Below are 20,583 nucleotides of genomic sequence, written 5' to 3' on the forward strand. Positions count from 1 at the left end.
GGATGGGGCGCCGGGGGGGAGCACGAGGGCGGCCCCATCGCACCCCGCACCCGCGGTGACCGCTCGGCTGGGTGTCCCGTCCCGTCAGAAGCTCGCTGTCCCCGCAGGCGTCTCCGCGGATGGACGGTGAGCCGCCAGCCGGGCCCCAGCCCCGCGGCCCCGCTGCCGGGCGGGGAGCGGAGCCGGGGGATGGCGGCGGGCCGGCCGCAGGGCTTCCCAGCCCCGGCACCCGCAGCGACGCGCCCGCGGCCCCCGGGGACAGGCCCGTGGCCGTGTCGGTGGTCACCAACTCAGCCTTCGAGGGGGCCCCTCCACCCTACTCGCCGCCGGACCCCAAGAGCTTTCACCCCCTGTACCCGCCCTTCCCAGCCGGCTGCTCCCAGCAAGGGCCCGTCTTTTACCCGTCGGGGCCGGGACCGCGGCCCTTCCCAGCCCCGGGCTTCCCCGCCGGCCCGCTGCCCTACAGCCCGGTACGTATCGCCCACCCCGATGTTCCGGCCCCGCTCTGCAGCGGGGCTCCCCCGTGTCTCCCCCGCCGGGTTTGCGGGGTTCCCGCGGGGCCCTGAGGGGCGCGGCCCGGCGGGAGCACGGCGGGCTCGGGCCGCTCTGAGCAGCCCGTGCCGCAGCACACCGCGCAGCCGGCCGCGGGGCCCTCACCCGCGGGCCGCGGGCGCCAGCGGCCCAAGGACTACACGGTGGAGTCGGTGCTGGTGACCCTCTTCTGCTGCGTGCTCACCGGGGTCATGGCCCTCGTCTACTCCCACGAGGTAAGCGAGGACTCACCTGGCGGCCTGGAAGCCCCTCGTGGTGCTGCGGGTCTCTTCTGAACCTTCCCCTTCTCCCCCTGCCCCAGACCCGGGCTGCGCTCGCCCGTGGGGACATGGCCCAGGCGTACGTGGCATCCCGAAAGGCGCAGTCACTGGTCCTCATCAGCCTCCTCTTCGGGTTGTTCGCCTCCATCAGCTGGATCATCTACGTCCTGGTGTCCCTGTACCTGTGACAAGGACCCTGGGCGTGTGCCAAGGACTCCAAGGCTCGCCGCCTGAGGGGGGTGTGTGGGGCACGGGCAGGTGAAGTGGCCACAGCTTTGTGTGGAAACGGGTGACAACGAAGAGTTTTTGGGGCTGTGGGGCAGCGTCCGTCCTTCCCGGCAGGGCGAGGAGCTGCCCTGGAGCCCTCAGCCATCTGCTCAGCCCAGGGCAGGGAGATGCTGCATCCTGCTGGATCCAGCTCTGGGCAGGGAGCTGTGTGGGATCCATGGGCAGGATCGGGCTCTGCTGCAGGATGCTGAATCCCATTGCTGTGGGCTCGTGGGACTCTGGTGCAGAGGGAGCATCTCGTAGGATTGGGGTCGGAGATGGAGCAGAAGTAACAGGTGCATGGGAAGCCCTCACTGGTCATTAACAGTGGGAGAAGATACAAACCCATGCATGCAGTTCTACAGTAATTCTGCACACACCCACCCCACCACACAACACCTCCCCTGTATTGCCACCTCTTGCTGCTTCCAGATTGAAATAAAATTCAGCTGTAGCCAAAGCTTCCGTTTTCTCTGCACACCAAGGACCTACATCTCCCTTTGCCCACCACAAAATTCAGGGTAAGTTCTCCTGCAGCAGCTGAAATCAGGCTTTTCCCAAGAGCAGGTGGGCACGAGCCCATGCAGGACCCCAGGGAAGGGGAATCTCCACATGGCCCTGGCCTGGGGGGCCACTGGCCGAGCACTTTGGGGGGACACAGAGCTGTGGGCACTCCCCTCCTGCTGAGCTGGTTCCCTGGGATGCAGCCCCACATTCCAGCCCTGGCACAGGGGGCACGTGCTCAGTCACTGTCTGGGCACTCTCCTCCTGAGCCGGCCCGTGACAATTATTTCCAGAGGAATTTTGAACCCTGTCCAGGACTGAAATAGCAGCGTGGAGCAGCTCGGCCACTGCAGGGGTTATTTATAGCCCTGGCTGCGGGCACACGGCCACTGCACGGGCTGGGCACACGCCGGGGCCAAAACCCCTGACACGGGGACAACGGTGCCCAGAGGAGGTGACAAATTTCCCCTCCCAAGTGTATGGCTTGTATGGAGGCAAAGCCATCTTGGCACAGAGAGGGAAGAAATTTATAGTGAAAAAATAAAGGGGAAAGAGGCAGGGGAAGAGGAAAACCATGGGGGGCACATGAGAAAACACGAGGCCACACCAGCGCCAGAGGCGGATTCGATTGTCACTTTAATCCACAGACTGTGCATGCACTGTAAACAGGATCAGCAGGCAGGCTCGTTACTGGTGTTTTATTTGTCTTTAATATAAAAGTTACAGGTCTGAAATGTTTGCAGAAGATGCCACCATGGGGGTTAGTGGTAAATCTATAATACAACGGAACTGCTTGTGGGGAGAGGCCTGGGGCAGGGGGCTGGTGACTGGGGACATCGCTTCTCCCCACTCCCTGCCCCGTGTGGAGAGGGCACTCAGACTCTTCCCTCTCCCCAAAAAGACGTGATGGCCTTGAGGATGCTGCCTGCGAGATGGGAACACGCTTCATGGCCAGTCTTGCACATGTTCTGGGTTTCTGCTCCCCAGGGACTGCTCCTGGAGTGGAGGGGGGTGTCTGGTCAGCAAACCTGAAGCTGCTCCAGGCAAGGGGACCCTCTTTTAGGGTCCCTCAAGCCCTGAGAACCTGGCCTGAGGGTGGGACACGAGCCAGGAGCTGTGGCGGGGACACTGCTCAGCAGAGGAAGGGGTGAAGGGGGAGGAAAGCTGGGGGGCACTGAGACCTCCCATCCCCACACCATGGGCTGAGCCTCTGGCTCTGGGGGCTTGGCAGAGAGCGAGACCTCCTTTGGTGCCAACTGGGCTTGTGGGCTCAAGTGCAGGGAAGAACCTGGAAACAGCTCCCAGTGGTTGGGGATTACAGAATCACAGAATTTGCTGACTTGAAAGAGACCCCCCAGGGTCACCGAGTCCATCTCCTGGCCCCCCACAGGACAACCCAAAAATCCCACCACGTGAGAGCTGTCCAAACACTTCTTGATCTCAGACAGCCTTGGTGCTGTGCCCCACCACCCTCTGGGGGAAGAACTTTTTCCTGATTTCCAACCTAAACCTCCCTGACACAGCTGCAGCTGTTCCCTCGGGTCCTGTCACTGCTCACAAGTGAAGAGATCTGCACCTGCCCCTCCTGAGGCTGCTGAAGACCACAATGTCTCCCCTCAGTCTCCTCCAGGCTGAACAAACCAAGCACCCTCAGCTGCTCCTCATGAGGCCCCTCCAGACCCTTCCCCATCCTTGTGGCCTCCTTTGGACACCCTCCAATAGCTTAGTATCTTCTTTTATATAGTAGTGCCCAAATTTAGTGTTGTCAGCAAAGTTCCTTAGTATCCCTTCCAGTCCTGTGTCCAGGCTGTCAGCGAAGATGTTGAAGAGCACAGGGCCAGGGTGGAGCCCCGTGGAACCCCAGTCACTGCCATTTTTGGGGTGTCCTGCTGCCCAAGCCACGAGCCACTTGCTCACCCCTCATGTCACACGGTCACTCAGCTGGATGAAGACAAGCTGCCCCCTCCTGTCCCTCTGAACCCCCAGGGCTGTGATTGCAGAGCACACACAGCCCTCCCAGCACAGCCTGGCCACGGCACCCAAGGGCTGCTCAGAGCCACCAGGGTGAAGCCCACACCACATCCTAGGCGTGTTCATTGCCCTTTTCACCACCTCGCCACGCTGGGCTTTTAAAAGATCTTATTTACAAAGGAAACATGGATATTGCTTCCTGGGAAGCCTTTGGGGATTGCAAAGCCTTGGCTGGACAAAACACACAGCTCCAATGCCCTCAGTGCCATGAAAATAAACCACTTTTGAAGTGTTGTGGCTCAGACACCGTGGTTCAGCATGAAAAATTCCTGCTCCTCCTGCTCTGGGGTTGCACAAAAACTGTGCTGGACGCACACTCCCCTCTCCCAGATGCCCTCATGGGCAGGGGGTCTCTCTGTGCTTGGCCACTGTGTGAGCCTCGTGCCTGAGTCTTCAGGAAAATAACCAAGCAGGGAAAAACCCCGGGCTGTCCCTCCCTCCTGAGAGCCAGGCAGAGCTGGCCAAGGCTCTGCAATCTGTTTGGAGAAGGAAAGGAGTGCAGCTCTGATTCACCCAGAACAAACAGGGGCTTTAGCAGGCACAGAGCTGCCATTGAGGAATAAGTTAAGGATGCTCTGTGAAACTCCATGTCTGTATTCCTTGGGAATCCTGCCCTAAACCTGCAGGATTTTGTCAGAACCCTGTAAAAACCTGTGACCACATGACAGGGAGCTGAGGAGGGCTTGGCAAGGCTGCTGAAACCCGCAGGGCACACTCACACCCACCATCCAACTGCAAAGCACTGGAGCAGGACAGAGAGGAGGGATGTGAGACGGCCTGGGTGGGACACAGAGGGGACAGAAGGGCTGAATAAGGCACACTGAACAGATTGGGGTTAACACTGTGTGTGTGGGAAATTACAGCCCTGCCTTGCCCTTCCACGCTGGGCTGTCCCTGCCCTGCTGGCACCAGCATGGTGGGACTGGGGACAGGGACTTGCCAAAGCACAGCTCTCAAAGGACAGCACTGAGGGTCCCAACAGGGACCCCCAGAGAAAAACATTTGGCAACAGAGAGAGGAGAGAGGAGTGGGTGGGAGGACAGGGTGGCTCAGCTGGGCACAGGGCTCCTTCCTGGCTCCCACTTCCAACCCAGACATGGCTCCTTCATGAGGCTCCTGCCCCTGCTCTGCAGCCAGTGCCCACCTGGCTGCCCCGAGCCTCCTTTATCCAGCACTCGGAACAACATTGTCACTGGTTGTGGATTTTATACAGACTGGTTTGCACTTGTCTTTTTTTTTTTTTTTTTCCTATAAACTCATCAGTATTCAGACATGCATCAAAAAAACCTCATGGGGTTCTAAACACTAGGTATGTACAGTCTGTGTCCTACAGCATTTCCTGTGCAAAAGCTAAGTACCATCGCTAAGAGACACGGGGTCACAGGCAGGTGACCCCAGCACCTGGGCAGTCCGTGTTCCCAGGTACAGAGGGATTTACTGTTGCTTAAATAACGAGATCTGAGAGGAGGAGGGGGGTGTGATGACTGGAGATGGCGGGTCCCTGCCCACATTTTCAGTGCCTCTTCCGTATCCACGACCGGTGCCTTCCTCCCGCGAAGAAGGCGCCAGAGATCTGGGGTGAGCCGAGACCCCTGTAAACACAAGCAGCTCTCTGGAAGCAGAGCTCCTCTGGCAGGCAGCAGGAGACACTTCCATCCTCACGAACACGTTGGGAAGGTGGCATTGCAGGGGAGACTCCAACCCTTGGCTTCCACGGCCGCTGCTGCCCGACGCCGCTCCGGAGATGAGTCAGTGGGTGCTGAGCTCCTGCTGCCCCTGCTCTGGATGGGAACAAGAGCCAGGGAACACCTGAATGCAACAGGCCAGCAAACCAGCAACACGCTCGCGTGGGACACTCCTTCCACACAGCTCTGTCCCCGGGGTTAAAGCTGGTTCATGGCACAGAGGGACGGGAGGAGGAGGAGGGCGAGTGCAGCGAGCCCCGGCCGATCTCTGCCCTCGGCTGCGCCGGCGCCTCGCGCCCGGCATTCCCACCCCCAGGGATGGCTGCCAGCTGGGAGGGAGGGTGTGTCATCCAGTGACAGGTACAAACATTGAACTCCAGTCTCATAGCTGCCCTCGGCGCCTCTGCGGAGCAATTCTCCTCGCACAACCCCTCCTCCTAGGTTTTCTCTTCCCGATCTGTTTTCCGCCTCGTGATGTTCCGAGGTTTGATTTTCAGGGACAGCTCCCACAGGGCCTCCTCAGCCAGGTGGTCGCTGAAGTCGTTGAAGAATGACACTATGTCGTCGTTCCTTTTGATGTCGTAATGTCTGTAAAACCAGAGAGGAGGTGCAGTTACACAAGGGCTACCTGGGGTCCTCTCCTGGCTTTGGGCCACCCACCCCTGTCCTGCTCTCAGGACACCCAGCACTGTGGGCTGTGCCCTGTACTCATGGCAGTGGTGTCACACCACACAGGGGAAAACCTGCTGCTGAATTGAGGGGAAAAAGGCACTTATCACACAGAAATCAGCAGTTAGATCTGCCTCTGCTGCAAGACAGCACTGAAAAAAACCCTGAATATCCCAGAGAACACAGGCACCAGCAACAGCAAAACCTGAAGGCAAAACTTGTCTGGATCTTAAAACTAATATCAGAAAAATGTCCTTACAATGTTTATCTAACCCAGAGAGGGAAGGAGACTGATTAGAGCCCTGCTGCTCCCAGCTCTCCTTCCAACTCCCTTCCCCTTCAGACCCTTCTGCTTGCACAGGGGCTTCCACATGTCCAAGCCCCTGCCCCAGTCCCCAGCGTGGTCCCCAAAGCCACCTCTGAGCCCCACTGCTGCACTTACACTTGCTGGAAGCACCTCATGCTGTCCAGGATGTTAAACTGCTGCCAGCGCTTGGAAAAGTTCACTTTGCTGTCAATGTAATCAGGGTTTCCCAGATGGACAAAGGTCAGGTCCTGCAGAATCAGGCCTCTGAAAGAGGGAAAGGGGCAGCAGGCCAAGGGAGTAGGCAAACAGACACAGAGGTTAGTCACAAAAGGCAGCCCAACAAAATCCAACAGCCTCCCACTGCCACCAGAATGGCAACCTTATCCAGAGGGAAACATTCCCCAGCAGCAGAGCCAAAGGTGTTTATTTGCAAACAGCCCCAGCTGGCCACCCTGCCCCAGAAAAACTGCTCCAGAGAGGGCCCGTGGGCTGATGTGGCACGGTGCTGCCTGACCCTGGGTGCTGGGCAAAAGGCAAGGGCTGAGCCCAGCAGCAGCTGCTGAGAAGTCCTTGGAGGAGCCATTTTAATGTGCAGAAGCAGTGTCGGGGAAGGAGCTGGCACTCACAGGTAGGGGATGCAGGGGGGCTCCACGTCGGCCAGGGCCGCTCGGTAGGCGCGGAAGGACGAGGAGCTGTCGATCAGGGTGCAGTACTCAGCCAGGCCCTGCAGCACACAAATCCCCTGCTGACACCCCTGCTGCAAGCCCATGTTCCTTGTCACCTCCCCCCAGAGAGCCACACAGAGCAGGCAGTTAGTGCCATGCTGCAAACACCTCCGGCTGATTTACTCAGCCTGACCATGGGGCGTTCACGTGGGACATTGCTGCCTTCAGCCTCCCCAAGGCTTGGACTGCAGGAGGAGGAGGAGGAGGCTGCTCTCCCCTGCGACTGTGCTGGCACTCCTGCAGCTGTCAGAATGCCCAGCCACACTGAAGGCTTCCAGCACTGTGGCATTTTACCCACTGGAGAGGAGTTATGCACCATGCCTCCACCCTGGGACACTGCTGGGATGTAAAACCATTCAGCTGTTTCATACATAACCACACTTCACCTTCCCCCAGAGATCACAGCCCCCACTGCTCCTCACCTCTGAGGTTTGCTTCTGCCACTCCAGCCTTCGGATGGGTGCAGAATCCAGTGCAGAAAGAATGGCCAGATAGGAATTAAAATTATTCAGCTTTCGTAAGTGCTGTGAAGAGGGAGAATATTCCAGTTACTTGAGAGCTCTGAAAAGCCTTCTAGCATCAAACAGCTCTACCAAGCAGAGGGCCCCACTCCCCTGCTCCTTCAAGCAGCAGTGTGTGTGATTCACAGGAAAAAAACAAGCCAATACCTTCATAATCTTTATAAATTTAAGGAGCAGCCTCTCTCGGTCCTGGGCTTTCTCTTGTAGCATAATTATTGAACGGACCCTGGAAGAACAGACAGAATAAAAGATAAACCTACTTCAGCAGAGATCAGATTTCCTCATTTCATTAAGAAAACTGATCACTAATGGGGATGGGCCAATGCAAAAAAGTTCACAATAACTCCAACTCAAATGGAGCACTCTAATCCACAGCAAAGACAGGATACTTTCACAGAGTGCATTTATTTGCAAGGGGAATGTTTCTTTCAAGAGCTCAGTGATACTAATAATTAATTCCTCTGGATTACAAGACCCTCCTTATTTTATTTCTGCTGTGCTCTGGGGTCTTAAGACGAGTGCTCTGGAGCTACTTCCTGGCCAAAAATACACATTATCCCATTTGTAATGAAGGAACCCAAGTCTACGAGGAATATTTGGAATATTTGCAAGGCATTGGAGGTTAGGCACAGTTCAGTGCCATGGCTGTTCTGAGCTCCTTACCAGTAGGACATGTTATTAAAGTGCTCTGTGAACTGTGTCAGGTTGGGACTCTTCTCTTCATTTTGTTCCTTTGCCCAAAGCAGAACTTCTGGGATCTGCCAAGGAAGGAGAGGAGAGGGGTGGGAAAATACCACACATTAAAATAGGATTTCTACCCCAAGATTCCCAGCTGCAGCCTTTGTTCACAGCCACTTGCTGGCACAAGATCAGCTGTGTCCTACAATCCAGCAGGTGTCTGGGAGAGCTGGCAGGGAACAAACCCTCCCACTGCCCTCAGCCCATCCTCATCTCTGTACCTCGATTTTATAGAAGAGCTCAGCATCCAGCAGGGTCAGCTGCTCGGCTATTTCATGACTGTGGAAATCATGCAGCGTCCCTGGCCTGTGTAAAACAACCAGGAAGTACAAAGGCTCAGAAAACGTGACCTGTTTTCTTATCTTTCTTGTATTTTGAACTGAGGAAACTCTTTGTGTTCCCAGGAAGGGGTGTCCTGGCTCTCACAGGACACAGATATGGTCAGGTGCACCTCCCTCACCTGGCTGCCACCCCTCTGGCCGCGAGAGGTTTGATGGAGTTGGCGTAGCTCAGCATTTTCTTCTGATCCACTTTATCCAGGATGTTCTTGCGCAGCACTCTGGCCAGGCTCAGCTCCCCGCTGCAGACCAGCCTGAACACCAGGTCCATCAGCAGCTTGAGGATCTCCTCTGTCAATTCCACCAAGCTGAGAGAAAGGTGGGAAATGCAGGGAAAGCATCAGAGCTGAGACACTGAGCTCTGGGGTTTGTATGTGTACTGAGTCTCATTGCTCTTTCCTACCAGCAGAATTGGGTGACTGAAATTCCTTTTCCCAGCTCTTTGTTTACCAGAGATTCCATTTTACTAGTTATTTTCAAACCACTGACCCAGTTAGGACTCACAGGAAGAATCTGTTCTTCCAAGAGAGTTCAGCACTACAGGTGTCCCACTGGTCAGGGTTGTGGGATTTCAGCTGTCATTACAGATGGGGTTAAAAAAATACATCTTCCCCAAAAATCACATCTTCCCAGCTGCCAGATTTCTGTGAGTTACTGACCCTGCATCCCAAAATGAAGAAGGCAACTCACCACAGCTCATCCACCACTCGCACCAGCACGAAGAAGGTGTTCTTACTGACTCGCTTCTTGAACGTGTCCGGGAAGTGGCAAAACTTCTCATATGTTGGTTGCAAATTAAAGAATCAACTCAGTGTAGCCAGACCAGCATCAGTGCAATTCCCAACTCCTCAAGGAATCATAAAGTCATTGAATGATTTGGGGTGGAAGGGACCTTAATAATCATCCAGTTCCACTCCCTACCACGGGCAGAGACACCTTCCACTGTCCCAGGTCACTCAGAGCTCCATCCAGCCTTGCCTTGGACACTTCCAGGGATGGGGAAGCCACATAAGAACACCACACTGTTCTGTCCTGATGGAAACTGGTGTTTGATCTCCAGGAGATAAGGGACACTGATATGGCTCTAAGATGGCATTAAACTGACACCAGCTGCTGGTAGCAGGGGGTGTGAGGAGGTACTGACACCTCATAGAACTGAGAGCAGGTGTACCCTGAAATTGTTCTCTCTAAGGTGGAATTTAATGAGCAGCACTTCCCTACAGTGATCTCCCCCACTGGTCTGTGACATCTGGTCTCAACAGATCTCAGATGTCACCTCCACCTTCCTGGCTGCCCAATCTGCTGCAAGGAGGACAGTGATGGGGTGACAGCACAGGCTGAAAAACCTTCTGCCAGGTGGACAAAGGGACAGAGAACAAGGTTGTCGGTAAGGCAGCACTGGCAGGGCCTGCAGGGACACCCCAGGCAGGATTGTCACCTGGCTGAGCCGTGCTGTGTCCCCGGCTGCTGATCCCAGAGCAGCAGCTCTGCTGCAGATGGCACTGACGAGCTGCGGCAGGACACGGTGACGTCAGGCTCCCTCTGACGTGGCTGCACAGCACCACAGCCACTACAGCCACCACAGCCAGACCCTGCCCTGCTCTGCTGGCAGGGAACCCAGCCAAGGGCAAGGGAAGGCAGCAGGGTGCTCAGGGAGTGACCCTCTCCATCCTCTGCCAGGAACGCTCACCCTGCACATCAGGGCCCTGCCTCGTTACCAGTGACCAGCTCAGCTCAGGACTGGGAGGCCAAGAGCATCTTCAGGGCTGAATTTATTACAGTAAGAGAGAGAAAGCCTTGATGGCTTAATCATCTCTAATATTAAACTACACTTTCCCATGCAGGCAATGCCCATGGCCCCTCTGGAAGGAAGAAGGTTCTCTGGTCCCCACGCCACAAACGAGATGTCCCAAATAAAAGACCAGTTCCCCATTGACATACAAAAAAGCTGAATTGCCCCTAAACCTTGCCAGGACCCTCAGGAGACAACTCAGGTCCAGTATCCACTGTGACTGAACCTGCCCTGCAGCAATTCCCACTGGATAGAGTGGAGGTGAAGGGATTCCTGCCTGGGACACCATCAGGACACATCACTGACCAGCAGGCTTTTCACCAAAAAACTTGCCACCAGCTCCCTCCACACTGACCATCCAGCTCTGATTCCAGATGGCAGTGAACTGCCACTCATGAAAGGATATCTGTACTGCAGCTTCTTGATGAGCTCTTCAGGGGTAATAAATGTCCTGTATGTAGTCAGAAAGGCTTCACAGTACAGCACCAGATCTAGGCAAAAAAGCAAGAAAGCCTCAGTCAACCCTGCTTTCAGAAAAAGAAGCTTCTTGTGAGGTTGAATGCAGATGTACAGAGGAGAACATGGACACATTTTGGTGTGAGTGAACTTCCAGAAATGCTGTGCTGCTGGTCCTTACCAGCAGATGGACCCTTTGGCACAAGAGCAGCAGTGACACTGCCCTGTCCCCACCGGCATGGCCCTGGCTCCCACTTGCAGCACTCAGCCTCATAAAAGGGTCAGTGAAAAACACCTGCTTGTGGGACAGGAGCTATCAATAATGTGTCAAGGGAAAACATAGTTTGGACCTTGAGGACGCTTAAAAAAGATCTGATGGCAAGAGGTGATGCCTGCTCTGTCTTTGCTGCTCAGGCAGGTCACTCTGCCCTCCCAATGAGGAACACACATGTTTCAACACATGCTGTGGTGCTGCAGATCCTCTGCCCTTGCTGAGTTCCAGGGAATCCATCCCAGGACAGTGTAAATAGAAGATTATTTCCAGCCAAAAGAAAAGCAAATTGCACTACAAAAACTGATGCTGCCCCAACAGAGACGTGGTGCACGCAGTCAGGCTGTGCTAATTCATCTGCAGGACAAGGTGCTGTAGGCCTGGAATTGCAAAGGATTTGGGCATTATCATGGGCACAGAGGATGGAATTTGAAGAAAGCACAAACTGCAAGCAGGAATGGAGATGTCAAGACTGCAGAGCACTTGCAGTCCCAATGCCAGGTCCCTGTGGACAGCAGTGCCAAAATGGGAGCATCAGGCATTAGTGCCAGTACAGAGCAGGGCAGGGCAGCAGGGTGGGCAGTGGATGGCACCCTGCCCCAGCCAGGAGCACTGCACCAGGGCAGAGAGAGGAAGAGCTCCTCTGTGCCTGCCCAGGCTGGGCTGTACATGCAGAGCTTGTTCCAGCCAGAACAGGCATCACCCCATGCCCACGTGCTGGAACAGCCAGCCACTGCTGGGAGCTGGAAGGAGCAGGGCACAGAGACAGAGCTGTGTCTCTGTACCTGCTGTGTTTCTCTTGGCAGGAACCTCACCTTCCTCCTGCTCTGAAATCAGGGAGTGCTGCTGCCTCTGGGTTACAGACAACAGAGGCTGGGTGGTCACAGCAGGGGTGAGCCCCAGGCCTTGTCCAGCTCTAACCCTGCACTCACAGCAAGTGTGCATGGCTCTGAGCACTAAACTGGCCAGGGATTTTATTCCTGAAGGCCACAGGTCTCTCTTTATTCCTTATGCCATTTTGCTTTTTCAGAAAACTCAAATGGACAAGAAGCATCATGCAACAGGGCGTGGAGTTACATTTATTCTGGGTTCCCATCTGCCCAAAAGGCAACGTGAGGTAATACAGCTGGTCTGCTCTGGCACTTGAAGCTGCCAAGAAATTCATCTTTAAAGGAAAGCCTCTTAACTCTACCCCTCTGTGCCGTTTGGCTGATTGATTTACAAGCCTGGAATTCTTCTCATTGTAAGCTTAATTCATTAACCCTCTCGGTCACCCAAGCAGTGGGTTAGCATAGCACAAATTCCTCTGTGCTCCATTCAGCTCCCTGGCTTGGCAGGCTGAGCTCTGGAACTGTTGCTGCCCCAGCTCCCTCCACCCAGCTCTCCACAGCTGCACCACTGGGCACACAAAACCCTGCTCCAGCTTCTCCCAGCTCTGAAAGGTTCTCCACAGCTCTCACCCCACTGCTTGCAGAACCCTCAGAACCCCCTGTTCATCAACTGGAGGTCCAGCACTCACCCCTTATCAAGCAGCTGTCTTTCAGCAGGAAGAGTAGGGAAGTTTTTTGTGGTAACATTTGTTCCAGAGAACAGAGCAGTTTCTCTATCCCATTTTCAGCATGTTTATGAGGGGTATTTCCACCATTTCATTTAGACTATTTTCTTTATTATACATTTCCAGCCTCTCTGGTGTGCTCCTAACTTTGGTCCTTTCTGCCTGGATTCTGTGCCCATGCAGACTGGGAAACACAGCTGTCAGGGGAAGGATTTTCTGGCTAGCTGAATGGTGCTGGTAAGTAATTGCAAACATCTTATGCTACAGCAAAACCCCTGTCACTTAAAAATGTACATGAAAGATATTTCCCCTTTGACTATCAACCTCTAAACTGAGCGCTGAGTGATTCTGAGGGCTCGTGTTTTGCCTCCCAAGAGATAAGGAGATCAATCCTGGTTAAGGCCATCAGCACACATGTGTTTGGCAGGTTCAAATCACTCTCTGGAAACACTGCAAAGGCTGTCTGTGCCACAGGTCTTGGAAAGGAGCTGCTTCATGTGTGTGGTGCCTAGGTTTGGACAGATGAAGAGGGGTTTTAACAAATCTGGAGCTCAGGGTCGCTGATGTGCCTTTTCCTGCCCCTCATCTCTTCTTTTGTACTGTGGATTCCCTCTCTGAACTGGCTTGGGTGGCTGCCAGGACACAAGTGGTACAGAGTGGGACAGGAGGTGGCACAGAAAATTGAAAATATGGGTGCCAGCAGAGCAGCACCTGAGCAGCCTCCCAGTGCCCACGGGTACTGCACTAGACCCAAACCAACATCCCCATTGATGCAACAACATTCCAATAACTCCACATCACCACTGCCCTGACATTCAAAGGACCAGGAGCACCTCTGGAAACAAGATCCATGCTGGTCACACCTGCTGTCACAGCAGGCAGTGACCCAGCTCAGCAGGTACAGGGACACAACACAGCACTGTCACTGCCTCATCCTCCACATCCAGGCAAGGGCTGGGAGGAGTTAATCCCATCCCTGCTGCTAAATGGAACCACCAGGGGCTTATCCAGCTTACCTCCATCTCCCAGAGATAAACACAACCCCCCAGGCTCAGAGGATCCCTGCAGAGTCCCCCAGCCCAGCTGTCAGGGGCCGTGGGGCAGGGGACAGGCAGCCAAGGCCGTGCCAGGCTGTGCCCAGCTCTGCCCTGCTGCTCCTACCTTTCCTGTCGGTCTCTGTGGCGTGCACCAACAGAATGTCTCCAGATCCACCACGGACATCTGGCCCATCATCCCCCTGCAAGGGCAACACAACCACGTTAGGCACGGCCCAAGCTGCCTTAGGCCTGGTTTAACACTGCTGTGACTCCAGCTCGGCAACAACTGGCAGCGCACAAAATGTTCCTGGCACTGCTCGCAGCACAAGCTGGGACATGGACTTCAGAGCTGGGATAGTCCTGGAATCTGAACAGAGCATTTGGTGTCCCAGATGAGGAGTGGGCTGAGCCTTGCTCGGGGCCCCTGACTCCCTGAGGCCAGGTTGTGAAGCTCAGGGAAGGCTGAACCTTTGGCCACAGGAGAATGAGCAGAAATGCCACCAATACTCCATTAACAGGGCAGCAGCACTGTGTGAACTGTCTCAAAGTGCAGGGTCACGTAGCACAGTGGCTGTGGGGTGGGAGGTCATGCATTCAACCTGCATGTTCCTGGAACATCAAAACCTAGCCAGCTCATGCCCTAATCTGGAGCCATTTGGCCGGAGGTCACCTGAAATGATCCACTAACTGGCAGAAGAAAACAGCCCTGCTAATTGCTTGACCCCTGCATTACCACTCTCTAAAACACATCTTTCTTTTAGCTACTGCATTTCACAACTTAAAATATGCAAAACTGATCCACCACTCAGCCAGCAGTTCCCACACTGCAGGAAGAAGCTCACAGTGACAGTTCTATACTGCTTCAGACACGTAGATCAAGAAGAAAAGAAAGAAAAAGGACACTAAGACACAGATCTGTTAGTCCCAAATGTTCAGAAATCACTGATTTTTAAATGTTTTTTAAAGGAAACAATCCATCAGAGGAGGCTGGAGTTCTGTCTGGCATCTCTTAGGAGTGTCTTTATCATTTCAACATACAAAACAGTGAAACAATCATGCATTACAGTCATGGAGCAGCTCTGTCCAAGATGTGAATTTTTCAGGTGACCCTCTGGCAAGACCCATGAAATACTACTTAGAGAACATGTAAAAGCTTCTCACTCTCTCCTGCAAATCTCAGCTGACCAAAGAACACCTCTGAAGTGCCAGTAAATGATCCATTCTCTGTGTTTTCCAGCCCAGCCCCCTGACAGCCTGAAAGCTTCAAAAGCCTGCATGCTCCCTCCAGCTGCATGTCAGAGTGAGCAGAGCTGGCTGGGAGTGCACCCAAGGCTAGACACAAAGCTATTTCTCAAACACTGAAAGAATTCCTTTGGCTGCTTTTCCACATCAGTAACATGATGTCCTGCTCATTCACCTGCTGAACCTGCCCTGAGAGAGAAAGGCCAGCAGCATCACCCACACCTGGATGGATTGTGCTCAGGCTCTCAGGTGATTCATTTCAGACTGTCAGAGGCTGAAGAGGTGGAAGGGGCAGATTGGGAAAAGGGCACAGGATGTGCTGGCTTTTAGGGAGACATCTCACCTTTTGTGATGTCTCCCTCCACTTTTTGATGTCTCCCTCCTTAAACCCTCACTCATTGCTGGTGCTCCTTGCCTGTACCAGCATCTCATACTTAAAACAGCAGCCTTCACACACACCCCACTTCTGCTGCAACCTAGTTTTTCCCATCTAATAAAAGCTGATGCCTTGTTCGTGCATGCAGAGAATCAGATTTCAACTCAGAGTAAACCAAAGAGTATGAAAACAAACTCTGAATGCACCTACCTCTTGCTTCAGTGTTAATCTAGACATGATTTCACTGTGGTCAATAAGGGACAGCTCATCTACCTCTTCCTCCAGCTGTGATGACTCCAAAGCATCTGGTGACTGTGGCTGCCTGTGACAAAGAAAAGGGAAATAACCTTCATCAAATGACAGTAAGTACACAGACACTCTGGAAGTAAATCTTTTGCAAACAAGCCCAAATGTCTGTCTCTAACTCTGCTGTTTTGTGCATCTCTTGAAAAAGAGAAAGATAAACCCTTAGGACGTGAACACTTGTCTGTCTGCATTTCTGGCAGACAGGATTTTACTGTAAGTACACACTTCCATGTCTCCTTAATCCACCAAATTTTTAGTGCACACAAATCTAAGCCCTTTCTCAAGTGTATAGAGACTGAGCACACTCTACTCATGCACATCTTAGTCAGTTCATGACCCGCTGTGCTGAGACAAGGGGAGATGACAGGCTCTTGTGCTGCAGGAAAATAGAGCAGAAAATCAGGACCATTTTTTTGGTCCACATCCCTCTCTAGAATTGGTTGGTAGTCTTGTGCCAGGACATGTCCTCTCTGTGCCTGTATTTCTAAAAAAAACAAAACAAAGTACTCATGCTCCTCATAACTTTCCCCAGGCCAGAATCCCATGCACCAGTCAGTATTTTGGGCAGATAGTGAGTTTGCACAGCACTCTTGGGTTGTCTCCTTCACTGCAGGGATTAAAACCCTCAAACCAACTGCAGGAAAATGGGGGAGGGAAATTGACTGTCACACACAAATCAACGCTGTTCTTGTTTTTGCTTTAGAAATGCAATTGCAGAGCAATCTCGAGCAGCAGGGAAGCACTCACTCCACTCCTCCTGAAGCCCATCTGTTACAGCTTGCACCTCTTCATTTACATAGGCAAATGACAGCTAAGAGCATTAGGAGGGATATAAAGCCTCCTGCTCCGGGGCCTCAGCCAGCCTCTAACTAGCAGGGTTAGGAAGAAATTTCCCTCTGGAAGACTATTCCAAACAGCAATTCAGACTCTTTTCACACATTTCCCTGGAAGCAGGAGGGAGCAGCCAGTGTCAGGGACAGCACAGCCACTGAGATGGACTGAGGATGCTAACACAGGCTGCATTAACCCCCTTGGGCTCCTTGACATCTTGCCAGGGCTCTCCTCATTCAGCAGGATCCCACCAGGCACTGGCTGTGCAAAAAAAGTGGGCTTAGAAGTTTAGACAGCATGGAGGAGGGTTAGGGCAGAGCAGGCAGCCCCAAGGATGGTTTGGCAGAGGGGATGTTGGGGCTCTGCACCCTTTGAACCTGGAAGGAGGACACCAGGGTCAAGGCTCACCTTTCAGCACCATCTTTGCCCTCCTTCCCCACGGCACTGCTGTTCGAGGCTGAGTCTTTGGAGTCTTTGACAGGGGGAGATTCCTGCCAAGAGAAAGGAGTTTTTCATCATTACATGGGGTCCTTGAGCCCAGCCAGCCTTGCATTTACAGTCTGCCTGCCTCTAAATGGCCCTTTACTGTAAATTCCTACAGAGCAGTTAAAGATTGATGCAAGTTAATGCCAAATGCCAGGAAAACACAGAAGTTAATCAGACAGGAAATTTGGGACCATCTCTGGAGACTAGTGTAATTAGTACTGTTTGCTTTTAACATTGTGAAATGATGCTGAAAGTTACAACACAAGTCAGCTGTTGTCTTGGATTTTAACCCTCTCATGACCTTTTATTTTTCCTCCAGCCCTTCCTGCTGAAATACACTTTGCCTCCTGCTTTAATCCAAACAGACACAATCAGCTCTAAGCTCTCCAGTTTCAGTTCCCCTCCTGATCACAGCCCCCCTGCCTCAGGGGGTGGATGCTCACTGCTCCCTACCTCCCTTCTCTCCCATCAGAAGAGGTTTTGCAATGATGCAACGTTTCCACTCCACGACTCAGGGCTGTGGAAATGAGGCTAATGCAAAAAAGCAGAACCAGCTGAACCCGCGGCACGGAACAGCAGGTAGAGAGCTCAGAGCAAAGATACAGCATTTTAAATTAGCCATTTATTAAGGAGACAAATAGCCATGAACAGCAAATGGGAATATTAATCCAGCAGTGTCGGAGTTCAGAATTATTTAACATCATGCAGAGTGAAGCTTGGAAAATGCAACCTAGTGAACAGACAGGACTGCAAGCACCTCCATGCTATCCACTCAGCATGGAAACACCCTGCTGAGCCTGGGTTTCTTGGTGTCTGCAGGATTTTTCCAGACTCTATCTGTAAAGGCCTGTGCTTCAAAGCTGAGAACCTGCTCAGAGCTGCCCAAAAGGATGGGTCTGCCCAGATGTGTCTCCTGAGGGGAAGTGATGGGAGCACTATCTCTTGGCGTATTTAACACCACCATGGATAAAGGTCCTGGAGACATCCTGCAGGAGATGTGCCTTCCAAGAGAAGGGCAGGCAAAAGAATCACCATGGACTGCTGCCAGCTTCCTATGACCCAACAGGAAGATGGGACCTCCCTGGAATGGAAAACGCCCTGGCTCCTCTAGGAAATATCAAAGATACAAGGCTTGGGTAAAGGAAGAAACAGCGTGTGAGCACAATGCTAAATCAGTCATTTACTGCAACCAAACAGTGAAGGAAAAAGTAAGTATTTAGTGGCAGTGTTTAAGCTTTCTGTATTAAAACAGGGAAGGCAAAGCAGTTACAAGAAAAGACGTGGCTGCAGGATGGCTCAGGGTGCAGCTCTCTGGAAGGGAACTTCACGCAAGCAGCTCCAAACAGGCAGCGAAGCGCAAAGGAAACGGCGCGGCAGGAGAAGCCACCCCTGACCCCAAAAGCATCTCCTGCTCTGCACCAAGAGGGTCCACAAACCTGCAGCCAGGAGTGGGCAAGCAGAGGGATGGCTGGGGAGCTGGGGCAGCAGGATGGACAGGGAGCTGCAGGGTGTGCAGAAGAGGCCGGTGCCAAGCGCGTGAGCCCCGGTGTGAGCTGGCATGCACCAGGCAGCCCCTCCCAGGGCTGGCCTCTCAGGGCTGTTACTTACTCCTTCAGAGCCTGGGAGTTCCCCGTTGCTCTGGCCAGAGGAATACAGATTGACATATTCACCCTCACCAGCCTCCTCACTGGCGTTTTCACTCTGAGGGAGACAGGATGAAAGGAAATACGTGACGGTGCCCCCAGCTGCTGTCACCTCTCTCTGTCTCTGTGGCCAACAGCGGCCACTGAGGCTGTACCATGCTGGGGATCATTATTTCTGGCTCTGGAGGACTGTCCTGAAGGCCCTGGGCAGCAGCAGGCACTGCTTTGCAAGAGCTGTGGACTCCAGGTGAGAGTGCCAAGGTGCAGCGGGCGGATTTCAAGGTGCTGGAAGCAGAATGTTCAGAGCTGGACACAGAGCTCCTGTCCTACCCCGGGCAGTCCTGCTGAGTGCAGACCAGCCCTCAGCCCCACAGGCATCAAAGGCATCCCCCCAGCTAGGCTACAAGCATGGACTAGACCCATCACGCCAGGATAAACCAAACCTGAGGCCTTCTGGGATATAACAAGGACCTGGTGCAAGGAAGATGCAAAGCAAGGTCATGTCCGAAGCGTGAAAAGCTGCACATTTACTCTCTAATCAGTGACCCTCTTCCAAACTTGGCAGAGAGGCAGCACTAGCATGCCCTGTGCTGACAGCTCTAATCCCATCAACTCTCGGCTTTGCAGCAGACCAAAGAGGAACTGTCTTGAAAATGAGGTGTTCAAAAAAGTATCTGTAATGGACAGACCTGCTCAGTGATGTGCAAAGTGATGTGGGACCTCAAACTAGCAGAGTGGGAACAGTGTTAGCCTCACTTCACCAACATGTGACAACCTGCCACCCAGCACACAGCTGGGGCTGATGGGAACTGCCAAGAGCAGGAACCTGGAGAGAACAATAGGTTTTATGCAAAGGAGAGACAGAGCTGGACTGTACCCACTGCTCCTGGTGACTCAGGAGGGAGCAGGTGGCAACTGCAGGATGTGAACTGCTGTTAGGAGCCTGCATTTAGTAACTACCAACCTCACAGAACACTTAACACCCTTACCTCCCTCAGCTTTGTCTTACAATTGCAGGAAGCTACAGCCAACTCTCCCCTTCACCAGCATCTGACATTTTGTGTTTCCTACATCTGTGTAACGTTTTCTAAAACCTGCTGAGGTTGTCCATTTTTTTTCTAGCCATTTTTATATTAAATTTCCTCTCTGCAATTCGCACACATTTGGAAACCAGACCAGACCACAATTTAGCATGTATTAGCACAAGAGACATTATTTTTAAAAGAAAAACCCCAACAAACAAAGGCAGCCTTGCGTTATCATCTCTTTGGAAAGTCTCACCGAAGGCGTCTGGAGAGAATCAGTGAAAGAGCTTTCAGAAGGAAGGCAGACAGGAGCATTCCCGTTAAAGCTGCTCTCCTGAGAAGAGGAGTTTGGCACATCCACAGTGCTGGGTGACTGGCTGGCTGCAGCGGGCACCGCTAGGTCGGGGCTCTGGGACAGATGGACGGGCGGAAAAGGCGGGGTGGAGCAGGAGGAGGAGGTAGAAGAGAGGAAAGGAGGTATGGAGACTTGGTTGTGAGGCACAAAGTCCTGGGAGTAGGACCTAAACACAGATTTGTACTGCAGGACGCAGAGACACAACACAAAAACAAGGAAGATGGGGAAAGGAAAGAGACAGACAAAAGAAAAAGTAATTAGATTGGCAGCAGCATAGCAGTGACAGCACAAGGCATTTCTAACACGGGCAGCACTATTTTACCATCCACACGCTAGAGCAGGAATTGCTACCTGGGACACATCAGCCAGGCTTTTCCTGGAGAGGTGTGTTCTTGCAGCAGCAGCAGCCTGGCTGCTCATCTCACAGAGAGAGATACCTGCTGGTATCCAGCCTTTGCTAGGCACAGGAAAACCTGCACAGCTCAGAACTGCTAATGCAGTGCTCCCAAAAATCACCTGAGTGGAGAAAAGGATGGGAAGGCACACAGAAAACACAACTCTGAGCATGCTGGAAGCATCTACATAGAGAAAACTACTTCAAGTGCTTATTG

General features: G+C 53.2%; 2 protein-coding genes across 10 annotated transcripts in view; one reads left to right on the forward strand and one right to left on the reverse strand.

Annotated features, from left to right (window-relative positions):
• Positions 1-6: 6 nt before the first annotated feature.
• Positions 7-1,303, forward strand: PRRT1B (proline rich transmembrane protein 1B). Its single transcript, XM_039720170.1, has 3 exons — positions 7-470; positions 627-767; positions 854-1,303. Exons 1-3 carry the CDS (start codon positions 120-122, stop codon positions 998-1,000), a joined length of 639 nt encoding a protein of 212 aa, XP_039576104.1. The 5' UTR covers positions 7-119; the 3' UTR covers positions 1,001-1,303.
• An 898-nt stretch (positions 1,304-2,201) lies between these two features.
• RAPGEF1 (Rap guanine nucleotide exchange factor 1) overlaps positions 2,202-20,583 on the reverse strand; it is a 53,064-nt gene continuing 34,682 nt past the window's right edge. For 4 of the 9 annotated variants that reach the window (XM_039719818.1, XM_039719814.1, XM_039719813.1 and 1 more), the window contains exons 11-25: positions 19,874-20,155; positions 18,558-18,650; positions 16,872-16,954; positions 15,537-15,648; positions 13,833-13,908; positions 10,796-10,880; positions 9,288-9,380; positions 8,720-8,905; positions 8,481-8,565; positions 8,185-8,279; positions 7,669-7,747; positions 7,423-7,524; positions 6,902-6,999; positions 6,411-6,539; positions 2,202-5,887 (exon numbers count right to left, since the gene is read on the reverse strand). In XM_039719818.1, the coding sequence (XP_039575752.1) occupies positions 5,737-5,887; positions 6,411-6,539; positions 6,902-6,999; positions 7,423-7,524; positions 7,669-7,747; positions 8,185-8,279; positions 8,481-8,565; positions 8,720-8,905; positions 9,288-9,380; positions 10,796-10,880; positions 13,833-13,908; positions 15,537-15,648; positions 16,872-16,954; positions 18,558-18,650; positions 19,874-20,155 (1,749 nt within the window). In that variant the 3' untranslated portion in view covers positions 2,202-5,736. The remainder of the gene's footprint in view (positions 5,888-6,410; positions 6,540-6,901; positions 7,000-7,422; positions 7,525-7,668; positions 7,748-8,184; positions 8,280-8,480; positions 8,566-8,719; positions 8,906-9,287; positions 9,381-10,795; positions 10,881-13,832; positions 13,909-15,536; positions 15,649-16,871; positions 16,955-18,557; positions 18,651-19,873; positions 20,156-20,583) is intronic. The other 5 variants (XM_039719819.1, XM_039719816.1, XM_039719821.1 and 2 more) reach the window with 3 other exon arrangements.

This window comes from Passer montanus, unplaced genomic scaffold (genome assembly GCF_014805655.1).
Source record: "Passer montanus isolate IOZ18808 unplaced genomic scaffold, ASM1480565v1 scaffold43, whole genome shotgun sequence".
In the NCBI taxonomy this organism is placed as follows: Eukaryota; Metazoa; Chordata; class Aves; order Passeriformes; family Passeridae; genus Passer; species Passer montanus.